The 26,417-nt window shown below is 37.9% G+C and overlaps 1 protein-coding gene across 1 annotated transcript in view; it reads right to left on the bottom strand.

The window, feature by feature from the left end:
- Positions 1-26,417, bottom strand: part of LOC144656582 (uncharacterized) — a 432,902-nt gene that overhangs the window by 232,030 nt on the left and 174,455 nt on the right. Inside the window, exons 10-14 of the mRNA XM_078516801.1 lie at positions 21,453-21,524; positions 20,316-20,387; positions 20,081-20,152; positions 10,011-10,082; positions 6,209-6,280 (exon numbers count right to left, since the gene is read on the bottom strand). Of these exons, the coding sequence (XP_078372927.1) occupies positions 6,209-6,280; positions 10,011-10,082; positions 20,081-20,152; positions 20,316-20,387; positions 21,453-21,524 (360 nt within the window). The remainder of the gene's footprint in view (positions 1-6,208; positions 6,281-10,010; positions 10,083-20,080; positions 20,153-20,315; positions 20,388-21,452; positions 21,525-26,417) is intronic.

The following is a 26,417-nucleotide window of genomic DNA, read 5'->3' as shown; positions in this document are numbered from 1 at the left end:
GTCAACTTGGGTCATTGTTTGTTTTAATTAGTAGTTTGCTTGATAAGCGGTTGGCTGGGTAGCGATGTTGGTTTCACTGGTGGGTGCGGGACGTTCTTAGTAACCAGCTGGCATCCGTAACACTCTGCGACAAATCTTCTTTTTGCATCACGATCCATTCCAGGCCACCAGGCTTTCGTTCTAAGTCTCTCCTTTGTCTTCACGACTCCTTGGTGCCCCTTGTCAGTCAAACTGAAAACTCTCTTGCGAAGAGCTTGGGGTAAAACGATTCTCGTTCCCAGTAGAATTACCTGACCGATAAAGGTCAACTCATTGCCCACTGGCTAGTATGACTTAGGAGCAATGTCCCATTTTCTTCGATGAGGAAATTTATGACTGATTGCAATACTGGATCTTGTGCTGAAATACGTTCAATCTCTTTGATTATCAACGCAGCGGAGACAGCATACAGAGCTACCATACGTATGTATCCATCGTCCTCCGGGGACTGATCTGAGGCAGGTATATTTGTCAGTCTGGAAAGGGCATCTGCAATACCGTATAATTCCGATTATAAGCCCTGGGCTTACACAAGTTCGTAAGGGGTTTTGGATGGGCTTATAAGCGGAATAAAAATAACGTTTTGAAAGTTTTAAGTAAAAAACGTATAATAAAGCAACATCTAGCCCTGTTCAGTACTGCCACCCGGCAGAGGGGGGGGGGGGGGGTTATATGCGGGAGGGCTTAAAATCGGATGTATTTTTTTGTTTCCAGATAGATGGGCCTATAACCGGGGGGGGGGGGAGCTTATAAGCGGGTGGGCTTTAAAGCGGAATTTTATGGTATTCTTTCTCTATGACACCTAACAGACAGATAGTTTTACGGCTGTATAGATAATATTTAATTTTTAGAATACACGTTCACTTTTAAACGAGCCCCAGGCTCATTGGTGACATGTGTTTAAATAAAGTACTACTAAAAAAAGTACTACGCCCTTTCCGGGCTGAAGGTTTGGACTTCCTTGAATAGATTACTTTGAGTGCTTCATGATCTGTTTCGAGGTCAAACTGTGGCAGCCCATACAAGTAGAAGTGGAAGCGTTCACATGCCCAAACTAGGGCTAGTGCTTCTTTCTCGGTTTGACTATAACGGCCCTACACTTGGCTAAAACTACAACTGGCGTAACAGACAGCACGACTGTCTCCATTCTTCTATTGGACCAGCACTGCTCCAAGCCCCACCGGACTGGCATCTTCAAAAACACAAGTAGGTGCGTCCTTATCAAAGTACGCTAAGACTGGTGCACTTGCAACTTGACTCTTCAATTTCTGAAATGAGTTCTCTTGCTCCTCGCCCCACATAAACAGTGTTCCTTTTCTTGCAAGTCTTCTCAGGGGATCAGCAGTTGTTGTAAAATCGGGTATAAACCTGACACTGAATCCAACGAGACCCAAAAAGCTACGAACCTCTGAGGGTGTCTGCGGTTGACTTGAAAAGTGCTTTTAACAGTGTTACTGTTCCTTGTGGCAAGAGTTCCTGCTGGATTTCAAGATCTGTGGCAGTCGAATATCCTAACAAACAACGACCTGTTTTGACAACAACGAAATCTGCCACAATCTTCGTTTTACCAACACAGTCTTCTGACTGAAACTGACCTTCGATCTCAAGCGCACGACTCACATAAGCATACAACTTTCCTGTGAGTTACGCCTGAATGTTAAGTAACTGATGTTTTAACTCCTTAACAGTGTCCATGCTTATACGATTGCTCCCAGGTCCAGAGTCAACCAACACATCCCTGTTTACTGCCCCAATGCTTACACAAATCACTGGCTCAGCAGAAGCGGCCAAATTGCATGTCTGCTCTTCTACGGTAAAGCCAAATGAATCATTCTCACCTGGAGGGTTCCAACGATCCCTCTACAAGATTGGCCTGACCGGCTTTTCCTCGTCTCTGATGTCTTCCTCCCCTCCTTGGGATCCTTTCCTCCTTGCAACAGCTAGCATAGTGTCCGCACTTTCCAGAATTACTACACTTCCGTCCACGAGCTGGACAATTGCCGTCTTTAGCCACTTTCTTTTCCACAGTTGAAAGAAACCCGTTTACCTTTCGATCCACGCCCAGACCTTTCTTCGACAGCATTAGTCCCTGCTCCAACACTTGCTCCAGGTTCTTGTCGGTCTTGACTTGGCGTAACGATTTGACTCACTTGCTCACGCGAAGCTTTCCACTTTCGGACCTTATCCATCGCAGTCTCTAGCGTAATATTGTTCACCTCTAGTAATTTCTTCTTCATGTTCAACATCGGGGAGCTTTTTCGATCAGATGATCTCACAAATTTTCCCCCAAAGCTGCGCCAAAATTGCAGTGACGAGCTTGTTTCCGTAAACGAACCATAAATTTATCAGCGGTCTCTCCCTTGGTCAACGCAAGTTGTCGAAAAACCACAGGTCGCCCAGACGTTGTATTCGATTTAGGTGATTATAAGACAATGTATGAAAATACTTTGAAAATTGCTCTAAATAGAACTTGTATTGAAGATTTGAATAAAAATGTATTACCTTATGTTTATCATGCGTTATTTTGACATTTCTGTGCTTCTGGAGTGGGTTTAAAGCCGTTTAGACAAGTTTTTCTTTCCGACGTTGCTTCCCCTAAAGAGAAACGAAAGGCAGGTGACCTAGTTCGCCAACGGTTCGCACTCGAAGCTCCTTAAATACCACAAAAATTGTCGAATCTCACCAAAATTGCTTCAATACAGCCGTCGATAATTCTTCTTTCGATTTCCTTCGCTTAAGGTTCCAAAGTTTATTTTAACCGCCCAAGAAACGCTCGTGTTCGAGCGCTGGGTTTCCACTTTTGCTTTGTCTGAATGCGTGAAAAGTTATCTTGGGCACAAGATTCAAAATTTTAGCTAAGCGACCGCGCCATGGCGACAACGTCGGAAAGAAAAACTCGTCTAAACGGCTTTAAGGTGACTCGATTGAAATAAATGACGTGCTGTATGCCTGTCAAAAATGTCTAATAACTTCACCATTTCTGACTCGATTTCCTTCAAACTTTTGCATTTTACTCGATATTTATCGAAGAATAATGCGTACGTCAAAATGTCGATGTAGTTATCGTGAGTTTTGCGCGATGTTAACTTAATCGAACACACTTATTTGGATAAAACCGCTATTTACAGAAAACTGAGCGCTAGGATTTCGTTTAAACTACTTCAATTAGCTCATTATAACATCTTATTATGACTCTCCAAGTTTCCGAACAATCGTCGGAACAGAAACCTCGATACAATTTGATCATCGAAATATTAATCTCGGGCAAACTTCGAGGCTGGGAACGCTCCAGTGCTTCCACATTTCGCCCAAAAGTACTATAACCGAAGACAAAGAAAGTTCAATTCATCAGTTTTGTTAGCTCCAAATCACATTCGGGTATTTACAAGGATGAAAAAGTTTGAGCAAATATTATAAACTCACCATTTGCGTCAAAATGTAGGAAGGTCGCCAAATTTACGTTTTTCTAAATTACATGAAAACTAACCGTACGAATTGCTTAAAACAACCGGACCATTAAATTGAACATCTTACACAAACTTTGCACTTCTTTACGTTTCTGGAGCTGCCTTGATTTGTATGAAATAATGTTTTAAAGTGAAGCACTACCCCAACCTTATTATGAACACGGCCATGTTGTTGTTTGGATTCTGCAGCTAACGCTATGCAAATTTCCTTGGAATTGACGAGAATTTGAAACATTTGCACACGGATAAGGGGGGTGCATTGACAGTGTTTAGTTGCTTCATTTTCTGATGTCAGAGGTGTCCTTAATTTATGCCACATGAAATTTGAAAAGGGTTTGTACTAACACATTGTAGTCTGTTTATTGTTATTCAAATAACCGCTGTCTTATGGGGGGAAATGCACCCCCCTTTTCCATGTGTGAATTCTTCAAATTCTCATCAATTTCAAAGAAATTTGCATAGCGTCAGCTGTCTAATTCAAACGACAACATGGCCGTGTTCAAAAGAGAGTTGGAGCAGTGCTTCACTTTAAAAAAATAATTCATCTATATCAAGGCAGCTTCAGAAACGTAGAGCAGCACAAAGTTTGTGTAAGATGTTCAATTTAATGTTCCGGTTGTTTTAAGGAATTCGTACGGTTAGTTTTCATGTAATTAAAAAAACCGTTAATTTGGCGACCTTCCTACATTTTAACGGAAATGGCGAGTTTATAGTATTTGCTCAAACTTTTTCATCGTTGCAAATAGCCGAATGTGATTTGGAGCTAACAAAACTGATGCATTGAACTTTCTTTGTCTTCGGTTATGGTACTTTTGCGCGAAATGTGGAAGCACTGGAGCGTTCCCAGCCTCAAAATTTGCCCGAGATTAATATTTTAATGATCAAATTGTATCGAGGTTTCTGTTCCGACGATTTCTCGGAAACTTAGAGAGTCATAATAAGATGTTATAATGAGTTAATTGCAGTAGTTTAAACGAAATCCTAGCGCTCAGTTTTCTGTAAATAGCCGGTTTTATCCAAATAGGTGTGTTTAATAAAAGTAGCATCGCGCAAAACTCGCAATCATTAGATCGACATATTGGCGTGTGTATTTATTTTCGATAAATTTCGAATAAAATGCGAAAGTTTGAGGGAAATCGAGTCAGAAATGGTGAAGTTATTAGACATTTTTGACAGACATACAACACGTCATTAATTTCGATCGAGTCACCTTAAACCCACTCCAGAGGCACAGAAATGTCAAAATAACCCATGATAAACATAAGGTAAGAAATTTTTATTCAAATCTTTCATACAAGTACTATTTCGAGCAATTTTCAAAGTATTCTCATACATTGTCTTATAATCACCTAAATCGAATACAACGTCTGGGCGGCTGTGGAAAAAACATGGACTTCGTCCACGGCGTTAAAATGAGCATCAAGCTTACGAAGACACACTACATACTCGTTACCCTCCTCGGCATTGATCGGTCCTGAATCCGGAAGGACTTCGAAAATATCTTGGACTTCCATGCCCGCTAAATGAAGTAATTGAGCTTTCTTTCGAGAGGCGTTCGTAATTCCTTTGCCATCGATTTAATATTGGTAAAATCGCTTCCACTGTCGCCACCGTTTGGCGACCTGAAAGGAAGAACCGGTTAAATCTTAGGGCGGCAACGCTCGTTCCACTGAGTGCGACATCCTCGTCGCCAATTTGTAGTGTTCAAAGGCCACAAAGGCAAGCCGCAAAGGCTAACAGCTGCTTTTAAAGCAGAACACACGCCCGTACACACAGTACATGCTTTCCCGCTCACTACACACTCTTCGCATCCCGGATGTACTCTTATGAGTAACCGCTGGGCTACATGTAATACACTATTACAGCCTCCCACTGCAAATGACCCCTTTTTCGCCAAATTTAGGGTATCCCTCGACAGTCTTTTATCATCCATGCAAATACCGAGAGATTGGGAAGCAGAGACATGTTCGTAACGCCTAACTTAAAGTCACGAGAATAGCCAAAGTTGGCAACGTTATAATCAGAAGCAGTACTTTCAAATTTAGTTTTTGAGGCGATTAAAACTAATTTATTTGATATGAGCTAGTTTTAAATATTCTCATTATAACAATTTTTACCATTTTGTAATTTAAAAAAAATTCGGCCAGCCAGAGAAACAGACAAGATGGGTTAACAAGAACAACGTAAAATACCAGTAAACGAAGCATAAACCTTCAGTTAATCAGTTTAGTTTATGGAACGAGATTTCGTACGTTCAACTCAAAACGTTAGTCGGTTTTATATTCGGCATAAAGGTTAGAGTTCAAGCTCAATAAGTAAGTAAGTAATTGGCCTTTATTTAAAAACACGATTTGGATAAAAGCTTACAGCTTGTGGGGTAGTGTAAATTAAAAGTATTAAAAGTTAAAAATATCTACAATTAATTAGGCTACATTTGTATTTGATTTTAAAATTCATTTATAGTCTGCCCTTTTAGTTTTGCAAAAAGTTGTATTTTAATATTTTGATCATTATCCAGTTTGTAGCAGTTCTAAACAGGTTAAACTGTTGTTACCAATGATTGGGCATTTATTTGGTACCATTATTGTAGGAGCAACTGTAAAAGGTTTGCAGTACTGATCCATCAAAGTATAAGAGATGGATAGTGCTGGAAACCGTTGACAGCCTCCTAAATTAAATACTTGTCAGATGCATGTACTTACAAATAACGTAGACTTGATAGGTTTTCAAATATTCCTTCAGGCAGCACTTCTATTTTATTGTGGCTAAGGAACCTGCGAAAAACAAAATCACATATTGTACGATTACAGTAAGACAGATCGACCCTTATATGCCACACCTTTAAGATGATTAAAAGTATCGACCCCTCGAACGAAACTACCCACCAGAAGTAATGAAAGGAAAACACTGTGAAATGTGACAGTAACAATGGTTGTTCCTTTCACAATTTTAAGGTCTTTTGCCCTTAAATTAATCCGTATTTTATCACAGTAATCGAGCGTAAGCTGGATAAGCAAATTATATACAGTGATATATTGTCCTATTTGCATCAAGCCACCAATAATAATTATTGTCACCAATTGCAATTATTATGTGGCCCACGACAGTTAAAACTTAAATTATTTGTTATGAGCCACTTTTAAGAAGTTTTCTGTAATTCAGCAATATTTTGACTGACAGACACACACACACACACAGATAGTCGGACAAACAGGCAGACAGACAGTCAGACAGACTAAACAGACAGACAGACAGACAGCAGGCAAGCATGCAGCAGGCAGGGAGTTGGACAGAAAAAATAAAACAGGCAAGCAGACATACAGGGTGATATACCTCCAGTCTGACAAAGGCATCCCCTTTTCGTAATAGCCTCCTGTATAGTAATCCCTACCCACATCACCAAGAGTAAGTGTAGTTATTTTCGCTGAGATGCCTGTGTACCCAGTCCCTCTTGCGTCAGGAACACGAGTGATGAAAGGACTCCTTAGGCTATCTTTGAACTTCTTTGTATTGTTTAGGGTTAAAGTGAATCGTGCTGTTAAGTCCGTTGTATATTAACTGCATCGAAGCTGAAATATGGTTCGAACTGTCAAAAATCTGATGTATATGAACATTTCCTTGTATAGTTACTGATTGCGTGTTTTGGCAAAAAACTGTCAAAGTGTAGTTGGGATCCCCACCTTACTCGACCTGTTTGCTGTACCTGTAAAATTTCTACCGTTATAAGCATTGATCATATTGGACTTTGATACTGATGAACTGCTTATCCGTTAAGTTTGGTACCAGTTCGAGGTGAATGGCTCGGGTTAAAGATCTTGGTTTGCGCCCGACTATTAAAGAATAATCCGTACACTGCCGTCACAGTTACTGTGCCAACAATATCACCGAAGGCATGTAAACAAAAAATGGACTGGTTCTTTGGCTGTAGCTAGACTGCAGTAAATTCTTATTTCATAAATAAGGTATTCCTTGAACTTGCAACAATGTTTTACCAGTTTCTCTATTTCTAGCACTGAATCCCATTGTAGGTGTTGCTCTCAAACCACTCTGCGAGTCGATTTGTAGTATAGATCGTCTTACCCAGGCTGTGGGACTTGCCATTTCTAAGAAGCAAAAGCCCTACTGCCCCCTTACTCAGGCTGTTGGACTTGCTACTCCAAGAGGATCAAATACTATTTCCTAACTAGTCAGAATTTCTCTCTTACTAGTTTCCACAGAACCTTTGGTAAAGATCACGACCATGGTATCTTTCTGCTTGCTCCAAGAAAGTCTCGGAAAATTTGCTTCTTTGGCTTTCATGCACAAATTTTCCTTGTCATATATTTTCCCTTCGTCTCTCAATTCAGCGTTAGCCACCACCACTTAATAGTGGCATGTATGTAGTTTAAACTCCGCTTCTCAATATACTAAGACTGTAACCTTTTCAAATTATAAATTTTGCCCCTGGGCAGTGGTAATTCTTCCACTAACGATCCTCAAAATCTTCGTGATATTTGGCTTTCAAGTTTTCTAGCCGTTCTTTAGAGTTCCAAGAAGAAACAGTGGCTGTGTTGAACCGAACAAGTAAATATCAAAGCCTAAAACCTGTGTGTACCTGCAAGACTGACTGCTAAAAATCGCCACAAAGCGCAACAGCTAGCTTTGAAAAGGTTTTGAACCAGCACAATCCAGAGTATGTTTTAGAGTGGAGGCCTAGTCTCCAATCTACAATCGTTTAAGGAAGATTTAGTCTGATATTCCTTAGCTGATGCGTCGAAGATGATTCGTATATTTGTGATTTCTGCTTTTTTTACTTCTGCTGCTTCATAGAGGGTCTTACAGGGGCGGTCTCTGGAACGGTTCACGGGTAAAAAAATAAAAATAAATAACGGATAACGGATATTAAAATTTCATTTTCCCGAATGACGAAAATAAGCAAGTCTCACGGAAAATCAAATCTGCTAAACACGCATCACAAAAATATCCCTGTATGACCCTAGTTGTAAAGAAGGTCCAAACTCCCTTTCTTCCTGAGGCTAATCATTAACTCTATCCACGATTCTTTCCTCCAGTTGGTCTTGGATTTCATTAATTAATAATTTGTCGCCAATGTTAAGCTCAGTGCTATTGGCTTGCTTTGCCTATATCCATTAATCTTTTTATTGTTTAGTTTTCTTTTTCTTGACATGACTTTTGGCCAATCTCTGAGGGAGCAACAGATTACGACATTAACCAAGACTACGTTGAAATTCTAGGAAGAAACCTGAATGACTAGAACGCCTATTTCTAGAAGTTTTGCATTCCATTCGACACCAAAACTCCGTAAACGAAAATTTACAGAATGATTCTATTTTACATGATTCTATTTTGTGCCGCAGGTTTGCAAGTGCTTACTTTATTCTCTCGCTTCTAAACATTTACATTTACAAATGTTTAGTTACCTTTGTCTGCATCATTGGAGACTAGCAGCAAATAAGACCCGATTATGCATGCAGTTACACTGTTTCAAACTACGCCTGACGAAGGCAAGAGAACGTTTGCCAAATATTTAGTTTCTTAAAAGTGTTAATAAGATCATTTTACATTTTTAGAACACATTTAAAAAGTTTTTAAGCTGACATGATAAACACTGATCGCCCAAATAACAAACTCTGACATGTTTTCTGGAAAAAAAAGACGCCTAATATATCATAAGACAAAAACAACAAGGATTAGCTCCAAATTTAATTCCTTGAAAAATCTTCCTGCCAGAAGATTTTTATTTTTTTAATGCCAAGAACCTACAAAAAGCGCGCGTACAAAAGCGGCCTACAATTATTGACAAAAGTCGTTGGCCCATCCACTCCCCCCCCGTTTCAATGTTGGATAGTACAATGTGCCTAAGCTCCCCGTGCAGTACGTTTCAGTTTGTGAGCAAGAGTAAGCAGCAATTGCAGCCATTATTTTTTTGTATGCTACGCAACATTGCGCAGGGGGAGAGGGGAATACTTTACTTTTATATGTTACAAGTAAGAAAAACAGCAACTGCGCCAACATTTTGTCACTGATTGCAATCATTGACAAAAGTCGTTGGCCCACCCACCCCCTCCCCCGTTTCAATGTTGGACAGTACAATGTACCTAGACTCCCCGTGCAGTGTGTTTCATGAGCAAAAGTAAGCAGCAATTGCAGGCATTATTTTTTTGCATGCTACGCAACATTGCAAAGGGGGAGAGGGGAAATTACTTAACTTTTATATGATACAAGTAAGAAAAACAGCAACTGCGCCAACATTTACTTGAGTCGACGGCTTTTCTTAAGGGAACTGTGTCATGAATTTAAGCCAAATTTAAACATGAAAAGATGGCCATAGAATTAAGTGAAACATAAAATAAACCATTTAACGGATGGCGGTATGGTTCTTTGCCAAAATTTTAAGTTTCATAGCGAGTATTTGGCAAAAATTAACCAAGCCGTGACACTGGTCCTTTTAATTTATATTACAATAAAATCGACAAAAAGAACGAACAATGCTGACAAACGTACAACTCTGCCAAGCTCGTTTGCTTCGTGAATAACCCTGTGGGTAGATATGGAATTATATTGGATGACAAGTCCCTGAAATAAAAGGAGAAAAATTATCGTCAGTACAGGGCGATAAAAAAATTAAAAGAGACATGTTTTTACAAAGCAGCACTTCGTTTGCAACAATACGAAAGAAGATTAACTGTACATGTTAATGAGAGCGCTGCTGTTCTGCTTTCTAGCAATGGTACTTTTATAAAATCTGCTGTAATTGAACAACACTCTTTCAATAATAACCATCCCAAGTTTTGTGCGAAAAATGCATCTTGGTGTGTTGGACGTCAAATGAGTCAAAATTACCAAATACTATCATTAAGTAAAAAATCTGGGCAAATGAGGCTTGCGCTGGCAAAGACGAAAGTTCGCCGCTGTTGTCAAATTTGCAAAATATTAATTCAGTTAAATGTTGAATATCTAAACGATCGAGTTACTTGATTGATCAAGTTAAAAAGAACAAGTAAAATACGGCCTAAATGTTTTCCAAGACAAACTTGCATGTATTTTGCAATGCGACACGCACGAGGGTGGTAAAAGTGGTTGGTAAAAGGGGTGATCTAAATCACGTTTCACCCAAAACATAAATATAAACATAATATTTCACGTTTTAGTATGCATAAAAACTAAAAAAATTGTTCTCACTGACTAAAACTGTAAAAAATATCTGGCTTTTCGGTTAAAAATGCTATAACTTTCTTCAGCACAAATTGAAAAGGTCGTCCAGATGTAAATATTTTTTCTTTTTTTAAAAAAGGCGATAACTCACTAGTGATTCAGAACAGGATTCTGTACATGTCGGGAGTGTTCATGTGTTTGTTGTAGTCAAATTCGGTTTCGAATAGAATGCCACGCTTTTGAAAACAGTCTGATCACAAGAACAACGGCTATAATCTTAACGTCGTCGAAATCGAATTCTCGATTGTTTTGCATGCAACAGAGAGTTCTTGCACCAATAGAGATCTCTAGCTTGTCAACAGTAAAAACAGCTCTTTTGTGCTCTCTTGTTCTAGATCTTACAGCAAGGAGCCCAAAAGTGTGACCACTTTTAATTTATTCACATTCTTCCGTGCAGATTTAATCCAATCAGAAGTCAACTGGAACCTGTTCTTGTCTTCTGATTGGATGGTTGTTGCACGAAAGAATGTGAATTAATTAAAGGTGGTCACACTTTTGTGCGCCTTGCTGTAATGCTCGTGATGTTTGTCTTATAAAAACTCTCTCACAGTCTCTGCAGTTAGTTTTATAAACTGCTCCTGTCGATAGATCTTGAGCACACTTTTTAAAGGAGCTACGTCACGAGAATTTTGCAGATTTTCGAACTAAACTGTTCCGAAATTAATTAGTGATAGCGACCTAACCCATGAAAAACATTTTTTGAACATCGATCTAATGGGAGATACAGCCTTAATTTGTAGATAATCATAATCAAATTTCGGCACAAATATCGATCTTTTACGACACGCAAAACTGAAAACTTTGAAAAGTTTAGCCTTACTGAATTTTTCAATTGCAATCCATTTCCATCCTAGCCATCCGCAGCCAAAAAATGCTTGTTAAATTCGTTGCTTTAATATAGCAATTTTTAATGAAAATGGACCATTGTGCAACTTTTTGTGTGTGTGCGTGTTCGATTTTGTTCGATTGTCGAACTCAATCGAACTCAATCCAAGGTATAAGTTCGATAAAGTTCGATTAAAATTCATGCCAGGCGATCAGTCCTTGTCACGCATTTTACCACACGTAGTTTTGTTTTTAAACGTTTACTGGAGAGTCTTCTGGAAGAAAAAAAACGATTTTAAGTTTTTTTAGTCTTGTTTTCAAACGTTTACTGGATAATCTTCTGGAAGAAAAAAAAAAACGATTTACAGCGAATTTATATGGAATATTAATGCCAATTTATGTGTAATATAAATGTGAGATCAGAGAAGTAAAAAGAGCACCCCAGTCAAATATACAGATCTGTCACGCAATAGGCTGCAAGACTAACACTCTTGCGTTACATTCAAAGGTCAAAGTCGCTTCTGTACCAGTATGTTGTGCAATTTCGGGCTGGCCAATCATATCGCCCCTATTCTATCATGTCAATGAAGACCATGCGGTTTCATCTAGACATCATTAATTTTACTTCAAATTCTCTGAGCTCTAGAATGGTTCTGACAATAATTCCCACCCACCCAACCCTCTTTGGTTTTCTTCTTGCATAGTACTTGTAGACATTTAGGCAATGTTAAAATTCTACACACAAATACTGCCATGTACAGAGGGTTGTCCTTTATTATGATTATGATTATTATTATTTTCACATATTAGCCAGAGCCAATATACTAAAGCAGAAAGTCTGCTTATATAGACACTATTACAATGGTTACCTTTTCGCATGCTACTCAAGTTTCAGTAGAACTAATGGACTTAAGCAGCATGCCTGCTTATAGAGACATTGTTTTTATATTGTTACCATTTTGTATGCTAACTTAGGCTTGGAGCTTATGGACTGAAGCAGCATGTCTGCTTATAGAGACATTGGTTTTATATTGTTACCATTTTGTATGCTAACTCAGGCTTAGAGCTTATGGACTAAAGCAGCATGTCTGCTTATAGAGACATTGGTTTTATATTGTTACCATTTTGTATGCTAACTCAGGCTTAGAGCTTATGGACTGAAGCAGCATGTCTGCTTATAGAGACATTGGTTTTATATTGTTACCATTTTGTATGCTAACTCAGGCTTAGAGCTTATGGACTGAAGCAGCATGTCTGCTTATTAAGATGTTACTTTTTTTTTTTTTTTTTTTTTTTTTTAGATAAAGCAGTTTATTGATTAACACTGACTTACAATACATTACAATACATAGCTTACTTACAATTACAATACACTACAATACATAGCTTACTTACAGAGAATAACTTACGTTACACAAAGGGCATGCAGAAACTAAATAAAAAAGAATATATTACAGAGAACAGGAAACCTGGGTGCCTACTTTTGTTGTTGTTATTATATCTATTATTTCTATATATGTTTATTTCTATATATAATTATTTCTGTAGTTGTTGTTACGGATTACAACTGTATCTGTTTCTTAGATTTATGCATCTCTATCTGAATTTTACTTTCAAGAACGGCCATGAAAGCTTCCCAGTAGTACTCTTCTTCTTTTCTGGAGGCAGTGTAAATGTAATGTTTTGCGATAATCAAGCAGAGGTTTAAACCAAGTCGACGAGAGAAGTCATTGGCAACACCGTAAATGATCATGTTTTCATCAAGAGTTATTGGCTCGGAGTTTTTGAAATTCCACCAATTAGTAAAATGAGACCAAAAGCTCTTAACTTTTGAACAGGAAGCGAAAAGATGAGCTAGTGTTTGTCTTTCAGAGCATAGGTGACATTTATCGGTTTCTTTAAGTGCGTCTCTAAAAAGTGTTGAGTTTGTTGGCAGAATGTGATGTATAATTTTAAATTAAAAGATGGCAAGTCTGGTGTCCTTAGTAACTTTGAAAGGAAGGCTATATATGAGTTGTATTGTTTTTTCATTCAAATTTGCTTTTACCATCCTTTTTTCGGCAGTAGGTGTTACAAACTTTTTTTTGACAAAGAATCGTGTAGCCGATTTGCAAGAGAGCTTATTCAAAGGTATTCTATTGTTATCTTTACCATCCAAAGGCGCCTGGATATTTCCTTTTAGGATATTAACCCATTCTCTAGGGATTGAGTGGCATAATCCATGATACGTAAGAAAGTTAGCTTTGATTTTAAATCTAGAGCAGAACTCAGGAAAAGATAGAAAAGCATTGTTTTGGAAAATGTCTTTGATTTTAATGACTCCGGCTTCATGCCATTTTTTGTAATAAACAGAAACACCACCAACTTTAATGAAGCGATTGTTCCAAATAATTTCATTCAAAACTTGTTCTTTGGTGTTAGGAGAAAAATAATTTATTTTTTCCCAAGCGTAGAGAGCTTCCGAGTAAAAAGCAAGTGGTATTTCAATTTTAAGTGCTTTTAAGTCAAAATTACATTGAAGTAGAAACAAGCCTCCAACATCCCTTAGGTAGCTCAATGGTATGTAGCTCCAACTTGAAGTTTCATTACTGTCGTTGAGTCTTTTTATCCAGGAAACTTTAAGTGCATCGTTGATTATTTCAAAATCAGGCATATCTAGTCCACCTTTTTCTCTCGGGCCGATCATAGTCTTTTGTTTTATTTTAACTTTCTTGTTCCACACAAATTGGGTAATTGCTTGATTTACCATGTTGACAAATTTCGAAGGAAAGGTGAGCACTGATGTATTATATACAAGTTTAGAGATTGCGAGAGATTTTAGAATCGTTATACGGCCATATAAAGTGAGGTTTCTAGGATACCATAAGTTGAGAAGGCTTTTCATTGAGTTCAGTTTTTGTTCGAAGTTTTTCTTATATGCAACTTCATCATCATGTGAAAAATGAATACCTAATGCGAGTATTGAGTTGGAAGGCCAAGCTATTCCAAGGGGCTCTGTTGTATTGTTTCTGTTCGCGCCCAACCACATACCTTCAGTTTTGCTTTTATTAATCTCTAGGCCTGAACATTCCTGGAAGTTCGACAATAATTGGAACAAGTTATTTGCAGATTTTAGGTCAGAGACAAAGGTAGTTGTGTCATCAGCATATTGAGAAAGCTTAAATTCTTTGTTGTGTATATTAATTCCTTGAATAGTTTTGTCAGTTCTTATTGCATTGGCTAGGATTTCAGCACATAGGACAAATAAAATACCCGAGAGTGGACAGCCTTGACGAACGCCTCTCTCAGGCATGAAAAACTCAGACGCATATCCGTTGTTTATGAAGCAACTGGAGCAATCCGTGTAAAAGGTTTTTATCCACTTTTGAATGCATGGACCGAAGTTAAAAGCTTGTAGGGTCTTGTGAAGAAAATTCCAGTCGACCGTGTCGAAGGCTTTCTTAAAGTCAATGAATATAGCCAGCCCAGGGATGTTTTCTAATTCAGTTACTTTAATAATATCCATAATGAGCCTAATGTTTTGACCAATATAACGCTCTTTAACGTATCCGGTTTGATCATCGTTGATTATTTTGGGAAGAACGTTTGAAATCCTATGAGCTATGGCTTTAGTTGCAATTTTGTAATCGACATTAAGTAGTGTCAGCGGTCTCCAGTTTTCAAGATATAGTTTGTCCTTACGTATTTTTGGTATTACTTTGATAATTCCTTGTTTTTGCGTTATATTCAAATGTTGATGTTCGAATCCGTAGTTTAGACTTTGTACCAACTCTTCACCCAGCATCGACCAAAAGCGTAGATAGAACTCTACTGAAAGTCCATCGCTACCAGGGCATTTGCCCTTGGCGCACTGCTCTAAAATGTGAAGGCATTCCTCGTTACTGAGTGGGTGCTCTAGTTCATTTTTTCCAGTTTCATCTAGCTTAGCAAGATTAGGATTCTCAAAGAAAAGATTGTACTTCGAATTGTTGCACGGTGCTGCAGTATATAGATTTTTATAGAACATCTTTCCTTGTTCTAGGATATCGTTCGGAGTAGTAATTTCTCTATCATCGTTTGTTTTCAATTTGGAAATGTGCGTCTTAAAATGGTGCCTTTTTTCTAAATTCAAGAAATATTTAGTGTTTTTTTCGCCTTGTTCATGCCAGCGTGTTCTACTTCTTATTATTGCGCCTTTAGTTCGATATTCCGCAATAGCGTTAAGTTCAGCTCTAAGACGATAAAATTTTAAAATGTTTTCCTTTGAACGCTCCGTCTTCAGCAAGGTCATCAAATGGTCAATTTGAGTTTGAAGGTTTTTTTCAGCATTTCTGCGTTCTCTATTTTTCCGTTTTGTATACTGGACACAAAAGCCTCTCACTTCCATTTTTATCATGTCCCAGTAGAGACCTTTATCCTCTAGATAATTGTGCTTTGTTTTGAAATCTGGTATCTTGTTAGAAAGTTCCTGTATGAATTTTTCATCGTGCAGCAGAGAGTTGTTTATTTTCCAAAAACCTGGGCCTCGCTGAGTATATTCTTTTGATTGCAGATTAAGGATAATTGCAGAATGATCAGACAATGTGTAATGAACAATTGTAGAGTCTTTCACAGAGTTTGACAAGTTTTTTGAAACCAGCCAGTAATCCAGCCTGCATTGTACTTTTAGAGAGTTGTTACGCCACGTGTATTGTGACTGATTGGGGTGTTGACTCCTCCATACATCTTGTAGGTTGTATGTTTTGCATAAATTATTGATCTCGCTAATTACTGCTTTTTTCCTTTCAATAGAAGTTCCACCAGTTTTGTCTAAAGGTGCTAGGGCGCAATTGAAGTCGCCCCCAAGAATAATTTGCATATCAGCGTATTCTCGAAGGGTGTCATTGAGCTTTGAGAAGAATATTTTTTGACTGTTATTGTCGTTTGGGCTGTAAATATTGCAAAGTAGAAACGTAGAATCATACAGCGAGGCTTCTAGTAGTATATACCTTCCGTTTTTATCAGCTATAATGTTTTTAATGCGAACATCTAATTTCGGATTAAAGAGGATTGCAACTCCTTTTGAGTGATTTGTCCCGTGACTGAAGAAAAAATTCCCTCCCCATTCTGATTTCCACATTGCTTCTATGTTTTTCGTAGAGTAAGTTTCTTGAAGGAAGATTACATCAAATTTATAGTTGTGAAGCCATCTGAAAAGTTGTCTTCTTTTTCTTGTTTGGTTTAAACCTCTTGCATTGAGTGAGCAAAACGACGCTTTAAACGGTGTTGTCATATCCTGATATTGTGTGATTCTTTCTTACTGAAACAGTTGTAATCCGATTTGTGATATTTAACATATTTGGATTGTAATAACATGTTGCTACCCTTATAGCTTGTTTTTAAAAATGTGAACAAGGCATAATGGACTCTTATAAGATTGATTGAGTATAATTGTTTACTTGTAGATATTACTGTATTACTAGATAGTTGCCAAGAAACCTGTAGAAGAAATATTAACATAGAAACGAAAATCCTAAGAACTACAAAAATACAAGACACACGTGAACGACAGAAACGTGCCAGTTTATAGAAAAAAAACTAGCACGGTGAAACTACTTTGCCGAGCGCCGAGTCAGCAAAGGAAGGCAAGGGAGCTGTATGATTATTAAATAACTAAATAGAAAGACTCCCTTGAATATATTTAAACAATGGCGAGAATGCATCTAGGGAATATGTCGCAAGCACTTTGCAAACGTAATTAATGCACGAAAGAAAGAAAAATACACATTTCGACAAGTAAGCAGAACTAAATAACCGTCAGTAGACTGAAGCCCGAAAACATTAAATAAAAGAAGCAAGAAAAAAAAACAAATATTAATAGAAAAAAATTACCAAAAAAAGAAAAAAAACTAGCCGATTTATGTTTTTAGAAATAGGTTAGATTTAATGATCGTTGCCATGTTTTGAAGGCAGCAGATACTCTGGAATATTGTCAACTGTGTAGCTACTGCTGTTAACAAAAAGTTTGTTACCTTTAATGAAAGCCCGAGATATGTTCAGTTCCCTTGATTTTCTGATTAAGATGTTACTATTGTTAACATTTTGTATGCCAACTCAAGCTTACAGCTGTTGGCCTTGAGCAATATCTCTTCTTCTCGAGACATTGATATAACTGTTACATTAAGTGTCAAGCTGGCACATACTAACTCAACCATTCTGTTATTCGTTTACTGACTTTTATTTATGATTTTCTCCGATAGGTTTAGAACATCTTACCTAAGTTTTGTTTTTTGTTAAAGTAAATAAACCACGGGAAGGGGTGAAGTGCTCCATACAATTCGCCCTTTTGCCCCATAGCCTCACAGGGTCAGCTTTCCCTGTAGAGTGGGCCCCAAGTGTTGCTGTTGTTGGCTGTTGTGTTTGTTCCCAAGGGTCCTGGAGATTAGGACCCCAGTTTCTTGGGAACCAGGGAATGTGGTTGCCTTTGTTCCCAAGGGTCTTAGGACCCCAGTTGCTTGGGAACTGTTCCCAAGGGTCTTAGGACCCCAGTTGCTTGGGAACCAGGGAATGTGGTTGTCTTTGTTCCCAAGGGTCTTAGGACCCCAGTTGCTTGGGAACCAGAAATGTGGTTGTGTTTGTTCCCAAGGGTCTTTGGACCCCAGTTGCTTTGGAACCAGGGAGTGTTGTTGTGTTTGTTCCCAAGGGTCTTAGGACCCCAGTTGCTTGGGAACCAGGGAATGTTGTTGTGTTTGTTCCCAACCTCTCGTTGCCAACCAACTTACCTGTAATACTCTGCATGATTCCTATTGGCAACTCGAGCACTCCACCCCTTACCCCTTTTCTCCCACTGAACTTGTTGTCTTGTTTTCATGTCATGGGTTGGGAGCATTAAAGTCACATTTAGCGAAAAATAACAACAGTCATTTCGCAATTCTCATAGAAAAGTCGTTTTACAGTTCACAACAGTGTAACCAAATCTCATTTAACGAGAAAAAAAAAACATTACACAATTTATTTTACGGAAATTATACATGTGTGAGTAATATTTTTGACAGACCTTTCCGCGATAAATGAGGATTCTCAGTTACAACTGAGCAAACGAACTGTTCATGTTGACCCATGTTGAATATGAAGAAAGCTAATTCTAAATCAAAGTTGTCAAAAACATATTGACGCGATGCTGGTCACGTAACAGCGAGTATATAGTCCGCCCTACCTCGTCCCCAGGCGCTGATCAGCCGGATGGTTAAGGTCAGGCGGGAAAGCAGGGAGCGCCAGGGTTGATGGCTAGGTTGTGTCCTTTTTCCCGTCTGCATTAGTCCCACAACGCCAAGCGAACCGTGCACATCAGTCCCACAACGCCCAGTGAACCGTGCACGACCAAGGAGAAGGACGCCTGGGGACGAGGCAGTAGTCCGCCTGAGTTTAGGCTCGGTTTATACGTCGAATTTCGCGTTTGCCGAATCTTATTCAGGAATTAAATGTTTGCAAATTTCGACGTTTCAATCCATTAAATGCAACTTCTGTCGCATCGTCGACTGGGCAAGTCGAATATTTGACAGAGGTTCGACAGTCGCTTTATACGACGAACTTGACATGTGTCGAATCGAATGCATAAATTAACCAAAATGATTTAAATTATGTTTAACTCACAATTCTTCATTTTTTCCTAAATGCTATGAGCGGATCGGCAGAAACAAAATGGCGGAATCGGGTGCGATGTGCAGCTCTTGTTTTTCTCAAATACTTAAATACACATGTTTAAAACGCGCTTTTCCATTCTGCATCAAGGGCTTGGGTTTTGAAAAAAAAAAAAACGAGACTCCAGGATGGAGAAAGTAATAACAGGTTGAACGCTATTAGTTTGGGAGAATATTCTCCGAAATTCTTCATGTCTTCCATTTCGAAAATACGGCTGTTTAGAATTTCGCGTACGCAATGGGCGCGAACATTTTGACTTCTGTTCAAGACTTGTTTTTAAACAGCCAATCAAAAACTTTGAAACTATTTGAATTCCCTTTGTCTTCAGAGCCCTTCGTTTCTCGTTCCAAGACCCACCGGCTAAGAGACGCGAAAAGGACTATGGTAACGAGAATGAAACTCACTCATGAATTAACTGCAACTCTTCAAATTCGGGTATTAAATTCGGCAGATGTGAAATGCGACTTTTATACTGGGTCTTTAACTTGTCACTGATATTTAACGGTGCGTGCATCTTTTTCTTTTCCTTTTTCACATAACATTAAAAGCACAAAATCACAATTGACTAAAACATATTAAGGATGTTCGCGCTAATTGTATCTGTGCATCCGACATACCAAGATATATACATTGTAAGCTTCTGAAGATACTCAATTTTAGCACTTTCACGTAAAGCTTTGGATGGCAATTAAACGTTATCATCTCAGGCTTTTTAAAAAATTACCGTGCAAATCATTACACCTTGATCCAATTTATTTTAATCAATGTGCAATAATTCGGGGAGGAACTATTAAACTTTTTATTTACAGGAAAAGAAAATCATTAATTTGAAATTGGCTGGCTTCTACGTTCAAAACGATTTTTGATGTACTTACAGCACTCGCAAAGCCATGAGAGAAGAGAAAATTTCGGCTGTTAAATTCTGAATTTGATTGTCTTTTACGTTTCTAGGAGAAAACAAACATTCAAACAATCAAAAACCATCCAGATGTTATTTCTGTTTACTTTCCACGTTTACTTACTGATCCCTGCCTAATCCTAGTCCTAATAAATAAGAAAGTGAAAGAAAACTGAGTTATCAAAATTGGCTGACTTCTTTGACGTACTTACAGCGTTTGCAAGGCCAGGAGAGGTGAGAAAATATCTGCTGTTAAATTCTGAATACGGTTGTTTTGTAAGTTTCTAGGAGAAAAAACAACATACGAACAACAAAATCATCCAGATGTTATTCTTTTTGTTTATTGTCCACGTTCACTTATATTAACAACACCTGTCTTATCCAGACCTAATAATTAGAAAATGAAAGAAAACTGAGTTATTTAAAATTACTTAATACTCTTGGTCATTCCAGGAAAAGCAACCTTTGTTCCTGTTTACCGTATTTGTTTTATTGTGATACTAAATAATATATCATAAGACAAAAACAACAAGGATTAGCTCCAAATTTAATTCCTTGAAAAATCTTCCTGCCAGAAGATTTTTATTTTTTTAATGCCAAAAACCTACAAAAAGCGCGCGTACAAAAGCGGCCTACAATCATTGACAAATGTCGTTGGCCAATCCACCCACTCCCCCCGTTTCAATGTTGGACAGTACAATGTGCCTAGACTCCCCGTGCAGTGTGTTTCATGAGCAAAAGTAAGCAGCAATTGCAGGCATTATTTTTTTGCATGCTACGCAACATTGCGCAGGAGGAGAGGGGAAATTACTTAACTTTTATATGTTACAAGTAAGAAAAACAGCAACTGCGCCAACATTTTGTCACTGATTGCAATCATTGACAAAAGTCGTTGGCCCACCCACCCCCTCCCCCCGTTTCAATGTTGGACAGTACAATGTGCCTAGACTCCCCGTGCAGTGTGTTTCATGAGCAAAAGTAAGCAGCAATTGCAGGCATTATTTTTTTGCATGCTACGCAACATTGCAAAGGGGGAGAGGGGAAATTACTTAACTTTTATATGATACAAGTAATAAAAGCAGCAACTGCGCCAACATTTACTTGAGTCGGCGATTTTTCTTAAGGGAACTGTGTCATGAATTTAAGCCAAATTTAAACATGAAAAGATGGCCATAGAATTAAGTGAAACATAAAATAAACCATTTAACGGATGGCGGTATGGTTCTTTGCCAAAATTTTAAGTTTCATAGCGAGTATTTGGCAAAAATTAACCAAGCCGTGACACTGGTCCTTTTAATTTATATTACAATAAAATCGACAAAAAGAACGAAAAATGCTGACAAACGTACAACTCTGCCAAGCTCGTTTGCTTCGTGAATAACCCTGTGGGTAGATATGGAATTATATTGGATGACAAGTCCCTGAAATAAAAGGAGAAAAATTATCGTCAGTACAGGGCGATAAAAAAATTAAAAGAGACATGTTTTTACAAAGCAGCACTTCGTTTGCAACAATACGAAAGAAGATTAACTGTACATGTTAATGAGAGCGCTGCTGTTCTGCTTTCTAGCAATGGTACTTTTATAAAATCTGCTGTAATTGAACAACACTCTTTCAATAATAACCATCCCAAGTTTTGTGCGAAAAATGCATCTTGGTGTGTTGGACGTCAAATGAGTCAAAATTACCAAATACTATCATTAAGTAAAAAATCTGGGCAAATGAGGCTTGCGCTGGCAAAGACGAAAGTTCGCCGCTGTTGTCAAATTTGCAAAATATTAATTCAGTTAAATGTTGAATATCTAAACGATCGAGTTACTTGATTGATCAAGTTAAAAAGAACAAGTAAAATACGGCCTAAATGTTTTCCAAGACAAACTTGCATGTATTTTGCAATGCGACACGCACGAGGGTGGTAAAAGTGGTTGGTAAAAGGGGTGATCTAAATCACGTTTCACCCAAAACATAAATATAAACATAATATTTCACGTTTTAGTATGCATAAAAACTAAAAAAATTGTTCTCACTGACTAAAACTGTAAAAAATATCTGGCTTTTCGGTTAAAAATGCTATAACTTTCTTCAGCACAAATTGAAAAGGTCGTCCAGATGTAAATATTTTTTCTTTTTTTAAAAAAGGCGATAACTCACTAGTGATTCAGAACAGGATTCTGTACATGTCGGGAGTGTTCATGTGTTTGTTGTAGTCAAATTCGGTTTCGAATAGAATGCCACGCATTTGAAAACAGTCTGATCACAAGAACAACGGCTATAATCTTAACGTCGTCGAAATCGAATTCTCGATTGTTTTGCATGCAACAGAGAGTTCTTGCACCAATAGAGATCTCTAGCTTGTCAACAGTAAAAACAGCTCTTTTGTGCTCTCTTGTTCTAGATCTTACAGCAAGGAGCCCAAAAGTGTGACCACTTTTAATTTATTCACATTCTTCCGTGCAGATTTAATCCAATCAGAAGTCAACTGGAACCTGTTCTTGTCTTCTGATTGGATGGTTGTTGCACGAAAGAATGTGAATTAATTAAAGGTGGTCACACTTTTGTGCGCCTTGCTGTAATGCTCGTGATGTTTGTCTTATAAAAACTCTCTCACAGTCTCTGCAGTTAGTTTTATAAACTGCTCCCGTCGATAGATCTTGAGCACACTTTTTAAAGGAGCTACGTCACGAGAATTTTGCAGATTTTTGAACTAAACTGTTCCGAAATTAATTAGTGATAGCGACCTAACCCATGAAAAACATTTTTTGAACATCGATCTAATGGGAGATACAGCCTTAATTTGTAGATAATCATAATCAAATTTCGGCACAAATATCGATCTTTTACGACACGCGAAACTGAAAACTTTGAAAAGTTTAGCCTTACTGAATTTTTCAATTGCAATCCATTTCCATCCTAGCCATCCGCAGCCAAAAAATGCTTGTTAAATTCGTTGCTTTAATATAGCAATTTTTAATGAAAATGGACCATTGTGCAACTTTTTGTGTGTGTGCGTGTTCGATTTTGTTCGATTGTCGAACTCAATCGAACTCAATCCAAGGTATAAGTTCGATAAAGTTCGATTAAAATTCATGCCAGGCGATCAGTCCTAGTCACGCATTTTACCACACGTAGTCTTGTTTTTAAACGTTTACTTGAGAATCTTCTGGAAAAAAAAAACGATTTACAGTCACATTTAACGAAAAATAACAACAGTCATTTCGCAATTCTCATAGAAAAGTTGTTTCACAGTTCACAACAGTGTAACCAAATCTCATTTAACGAGAAAAAAAAACATTACACAATTTATTTTACGGAAAAAGGGTCTTTCATCGATCATAATAAAACCCTTAACCACTCTCATACATGTGTGAGTAATATTTTTGACAGACCTTTCCGCGATAAATGAGGATTCTCAGTTACAACTGAGCAAACGAACTGTTCATGTTGACCCATGTTGAATATGAAGAAAGCTAATTCTAAATCAAAGTTGTCAAAAACATATTGACGTGATGCTGGTCACGTAACAGCGACTATATAGTCCGCCCTGCCTCGTCCCCAGGCGCTGATCAGCCGGATGGTTAAGGTCAGGCGGGAAAGCAGGGAGCGCCAGGGTTGATGGCTAGGTTGTGTCCTTTTTCCCGTCTGCATTAGTCCCACAACGCCAAGCGAACCGTGCACATCAGTCCCACAACGCCCAGCGAACCGTGCACGACCAAGGAGAAGGACGCCTGGGGACGAGGCCGTAGTCCGCCTGAGTTTAGGCTCGGTTTATACGTCGAATTTCGCGTTTGCCGAATCTAATTCAGGAATTAAATGTTTGCAAATTTCGACGTTTCAATCGATTAAATGCAACTTCTGTCGCATCGTCGACTGGGCAAGTCGAATATTTGACAGAGGTTCGACAGTCGCTTTATACGACGAACTTGACATGTGTCGAATCGAATGCATAAATTAACCAAAATGATTTAAATTATGTTTAACTCACAATTCTTCATTTTTTCCTAAATGCTATGAGCGGATCGGCAGAAACAAAATGGCGGAATCGGGTGCGATGTGCAGCTCTTGTTTTTCTCAAATACTTAAATACACATGTTTAAAACGCGCTTTTCCATTCTGCATCAAGGGCTTGGGTTTTGAAAAAAAAAAAAAACGAGACTCCAGGATGGAGAAAGTAATAACAGGTTGAACGCCCTAACACCTGCCATATATCAGACCTAATAAATAAGAAAGTGAAAGAAAACTGAGTTATTTAGAATTACTCAATACTCTTGATCATTCCAGGTAAAGCAACCTTTGTTCATATTTTACCTTGTTTGTTTTATTGTAGTACTTTGGATTCATTCACGAATCAGGGAGTAAGGATGTGGTTAATTAAATAAGGCGTACAAATTTCTTGATTTTGTTGTATCTAAATGGCAAATGCAACCGCGTACTTTGCATAATTTGCCTGGGGGACAAAACTTAAAGCGTTTATTGAGGCTAAACTTTAAGCGTTAATCTTGGTGAAAGGCGACATTAGGGACTTGCGATTGATGTTGTTACATTTATAAATTAACATACAGCGTATTAAGTCCCTTCAAGTCAGCAAAGGCGTCTAAAGATATACTACTGATTTCATTCAGCTGTAGATCTCTGTTAAAAAATAGAGAAAAAAAACAATGAATAAATCGGAATGAGTCGCAGCAAAAACACATCTTCTAAAATAAACTCATTGTAGCGGATGCCTTAAATTTGGTTGTTTTTTATGTTACTAAAGTACATAAGATTCGGATTCAGGACTAATAAAATCATGAACGTTATAGTTAATTAAGTTAAATTAATTTTTGCGCAGTATTTCCATTATTGGTAGTATATCGAATAGCGTAAGTATGGCGTAAGAAGTAGTATTTAGAATAATGCAAGCCTAAAAGCGAATTGAAGCACCCCAACTAATTATAGTTTTATTATTGTAGAATTTACAATAGTGTTAACTTTCCATTCTGGTTTTTAAGGGACAAAAAAATTATGGTACTATCTTACGGCACAGCAAAATTTGCTAACGGGACAGTTATCTTAAAGCAGAACAAAATTGATTTACGACAAAAGAAAACAACTCGCAAAAAATCACGGCAAGAGTAATTCGACTCTGATCGGTACAGATTTAATCAAGCCTAAAACCGGAGCTCCCCAGTTATTCATTATTTACAGGACTTTACAATAATATAAATAATGTACATGTGGTAACTAAGCATACAAAATATTTAAAGTACGTTGGCCCATAGAATAAATTAAATACCGACTAACGGAAAACAGGTATTCAACTCTTGGTAAAAGAAAATTATCTCACCGCAAAAGAAAATCAATCACGGCAAAAGAAAATAAACGTATATATAAAACTCACGCCAAATAATCAGCTCATGAACCGAGCAAAAGACAATAAACCCGCTACAAAAAGAAATGAAATTTCGGCAAAAGAAAATTTACTCCATGCAAAAGAGAATCAATTTACGGCAAATGAAGAAAATCAAGTTATGACGAAAGAAAATCATCTCAGGGTAAAACAAACTCAGCTTACGGTAAGAGAAAATCAACTCACGGCAAAAGAGAATTACTCTCTGTGAGACAAGCAAATCAACTCACGGCAAAAGAAAATCGCCTCACAACAAACGATAACTAATTCACAGCAAAGGAAACTCAACGCACGGTAATATATAATCACTGATTGACGACAAAGGAAAATCTGCGTTATGGCAAATTAACTCAAAGGCAAAAGAAAATCAACTTAAGGCAAAAAAAATCAACTAATCGGTTTGCCTCCTCTCCGCATGTCCGTCATTTCTAACGTGTTTCGTGTGATCATGATTGAAACTACCTCGTGAGGTTGTTTCAATCATGCTCAGAATTAACATGTTTCGATCATGATTCGCGCAACGCGCAGTCTGATGTGAACACTTTTCATAGCGAAACATGTTTTCATCGCGATCAGATTACTCTTTCTTCGGCCTAGTGTGAACACAGCATTAGTCAGTCTTTAAAATTAACCTAACCTCTGTTTCACTAGTTTAATAGGATACAAACATATATAATTTTTTATTGGTCCAACCTTTGTCTGTGACGTCACTTAATACGTTTTTGAAATAGGGTAAGGTTATGCAGCAAAAATTTAAACAAATATTGTTTAACTGTCGAACTGCATAATAGCACTGTATGTCTGCCTTGTAAGCTGCCACTTGTTTTTTTTTTTGCATTAGAAGGTAATAAATTATTTATTATGACACGTATGTACTGTCGTGAATTGTAATAAACGTCGTGAATTGTAATACCTGTCGTAAATTGTA

The sequence above is a fragment of the Oculina patagonica genome, chromosome 6 (assembly GCF_052425735.1).
Source record: "Oculina patagonica isolate OP01 chromosome 6, crgOcupat, whole genome shotgun sequence".
Classification (NCBI taxonomy): domain Eukaryota; kingdom Metazoa; phylum Cnidaria; class Anthozoa; order Scleractinia; family Oculinidae; genus Oculina; species Oculina patagonica.
Note: the sequence above shows the minus strand (reverse complement) of the source record. Positions and strands in the feature narration are given on the sequence as shown.